Genomic DNA, 3122 nt, shown 5'->3' on the forward strand with positions numbered 1-3122 from the left:
GGTGAACGGTTTGGAATTTTTTCTTTTTACATTAGAGTGTTGAACATGGTGTTGTCAAAGGCTTCTGCCAGTATAAATAATTTGTTTTGTGGATTATTTTCATTATCTAATTTATTAAGAAGATTTTTAATGTTGGGGATAGCTTGCATAATACTTTTTAAGTGCTTAACGAGTTTGAAGATATCAGTGAGATCTTGATTGTTTTCTGGGTTTCTTGGTATTTGTACTGGGTTTCTGGTTGAGGTTGTTGGTACGGTGTGGTTTTCTTCCCGTTGTGGGCTTTTCTGGGTGGGTTTGCTTTGGAAAAGAGATGCGAAAGTCTTTCCTTTTTGGATTGTATTGGTATTTTGGATCTTCGGAAATTTTGGGCATCCTCTATAAGAGGCAGTGTGCGGTCCCCCGCAGTTTGCGCACTTTTTTTTGGGATTTTCTTTATTTTTCTCTGGGCATTTTCTGGAGTCGTGATTTTCGGCACAGATCACGCATTTGACTTGCATTTTACAGTTTGCACTAGTGTGTGCGAAGGATTGACAAGCGAAGCACTGTCCTACGGATTTCCTAATGTATTTTTCAATTTTTATGATCATATATAGGAGTGTTTTTTCTTCATAAATATTTTTTAAGTTGTCTGATTTTAACAGGTGGACTTGGAATATTGGTAGAAGGGTTTTTAGTCTAAACTGTCTAAATTGGTTAACTTTTGCCACCCTGTAGCCCTTTTTTTCTAGCTCTTCTTTTATCTCGTCGCAGGTGGTGTCAATGGGGAGTCCTTTGATTACAACTTTTATTGGTTTTTCTGCTTGAGCGGATATCACGTAGTATTCTAACTTTTCTTCATCTAGATATTTTGTGAGTTTGCGGTGGTCTTCTGGGGTGGTGCAGTAAATGTGGAAGTACTCCCCTGTTGGTTTTGCTGTACATTTGATATTGTGGATCTCATTTATTCTATTTATGATGGTTTTGTAATTTTCAGTTCGTTTAAGTACTATTGGGGGGATTTTCTGTTCAAAGTTGTTTCCTATGTTTGTTTCTTCGATTTTTCTCCCTAGTTCTTCATATTTGTTATTAAGTTCAATTTGTGGGGATTGTTCTGCAGCAATTTTTTTAATTGGAGCTTGTTCTCCTGATAGGGTTCGTTTTTTATGTTTCCTAATTTTTTGGAATTGAAAGCCTTCATTTTCTTCCTCTACTTCGATTATAGGGTTTTCTCCTAGAAAAATTGATGGGTTGTTTTCTATTGAATTGGTTTTTTTGGGTATTTTCTTAGTTTCTTTTCCTGTCCTCTCAGGGTGAATTTCTAGTTTGGGGAAGTTTCCCTCGTCTTCATTTACTATTTCCATATTAGTATTAGATTTATTAGTGGGGTCTTTAGCTATTGGAATGTTAGTATTGTTAGGCACTACATCATTAGTAATAAAATTATTACACATACCCTTTGAGTCATGTTGCTCCAGAAATGCCAAGGCTTCTTCTGACATACGTGTTAATTCTGTGGCTCTATCACTATCTATTGTACCTTCTCTTACCATATATTCGATACAACTAAGTAGAAATTTGCACCAAGTAGTTGTTAATTCATCGCTATTTAGTATTCTTATGATGCATTCGGGTGTACCATCGAATTCCAGCATTTTTTTTTTTTTTTTTTTTTTTAATTTAAATTCACTGTCGAATGACAGGAAGAAAGAACGAGAAAATTTTTAGTCCCGAAGGACAATTCAATTATGTAGCCAGTCAGCCGTTGGTTAAATTTGGTATTAGGCAAGTAGAAGATAGGTGCTAAGCACTACAGTTACGTTATAAACAGCGGTCAACTCAGAAGTCGCAAGTTGATTTCGGAAATCGGCTAAGTTAGGAGCAGTTAAAAAACACGTCCTATCCATTCAGAATCCCAAACTCCAAATGCAAAAATGACATCTGAACAGAAAATGCGCAAAAATGACATCTGAACAGAAAATGGGGCGCACAAAGATGACTTCGCTTAAATATGCTCCGAAACAGAAGGGGAAGGTGGGTGAGCGAGTCGAAACCGACCAATCGTAAAAGCGAAAAGGCGGGCGGGCGGATTCTTGGCGGTTTCGTTATTAAGAATATTTTTATATTACGTTTCAGACTCTCGACTGTCAAGATGTCCGAGGAAACAGCCGCTGCCCCTGCAACTCCAGCCACTGCCACGCCTAAGAAAAAGGCAAAAAGTGGCGCAACCAAATCGAAACCTAATCCTCCAACTCATCCCAAGGTTTCCGAAATGGTTGTGAAATCCATCACCACTCTGAAAGAGCGAGGTGGCTCTTCACTGCAAGCTATCAAAAAGCACATCAGCAGTCAGTACAAAGTCGACATCGACCGTTTGACTCCTTTCATCAAAAAATATTTGAAAAGCGCTGTCGCTGCTGGAACTCTGGTTCAAACCAAAGGAAAGGGAGCTAACGGTTCATTCAAGCTGAGTGCATCCGGTCAAAAAACCAAGGAGCCAAAGAAAATCGTGAAAAAGCCTAAAAAGGAAGGAGCTGCTTCTCCAAAGAAAGCAAAAGCCCCTGCTAAGAAAACGGCCAAGCCGAAGGAAAAAGCAGAGAAAAAGAAGAAGCCTGCTGCTGCTAAGAAAGCCACTGCTGGGGCTAAAAAAGTAGCCAAACCCAAATCTCCTAAGAAGGCAAAGGCTACAAAGCCAAAAGCTCCCAAGCCCAAGAAATTAAAAACACCCAAAAAAGCAGCTCCTAAAAAAACTTCCAAGAAGTAAATGGACTGAACAAAAAAATTTTTCGTTAAAAAAAAAAAACGGCCCTTCTTAGGGCCATAAAACAGGTGTAAAAAACACATGTGCCAAGCCAAAATTAATTTAATTTAATATATAATTCCCACAGTCATTTACTTAAACTTGATCAAGCCATTTTTTTTTTTTTTTTTTTTTTCATTAAAAGCCAAGAAAAACCATAGCACACACAATAATATGTTTTAAACACATTTAACAACTCAATATTTTTATGATACATGTTTAAGATGCAAACACTTCAAAATCATGTAAAGTGAATAGTGTGTAATGGGAATCAGAGACATGTGTTTATATTCTATTTCACACCGTGTATATAAATGAAAATATTAATTGAAAAAAAAAAAAATGC

General features: G+C 37.2%; 1 protein-coding gene across 1 annotated transcript; it reads left to right on the top strand.

Annotated features, from left to right (window-relative positions):
- Window positions 1-2091: 2091 nt before the first annotated feature.
- On the top strand, window positions 2092-2757 carry LOC129975798 (histone H1-III-like). Its single transcript, XM_056089018.1, has one exon. It carries the CDS (start codon window positions 2129-2131, stop codon window positions 2738-2740), a length of 612 nt encoding a protein of 203 aa, XP_055944993.1. The 5' UTR covers window positions 2092-2128; the 3' UTR covers window positions 2741-2757.
- The last annotated feature ends 365 nt before the right edge of the window (window positions 2758-3122 follow it).

This window comes from Argiope bruennichi, chromosome 7 (genome assembly GCF_947563725.1).
Source record: "Argiope bruennichi chromosome 7, qqArgBrue1.1, whole genome shotgun sequence".
Taxonomy (NCBI): Eukaryota; Metazoa; Arthropoda; class Arachnida; order Araneae; family Araneidae; genus Argiope; species Argiope bruennichi.

Excerpts from the sequence above, each read along its gene's own strand:
- LOC129975798 (XM_056089018.1), top strand. The coding sequence starts at position 2,129 with ATGTCCGAGGAAACAGCCGCTGCCCCTGCAACTCCAGCCACTGCCACG.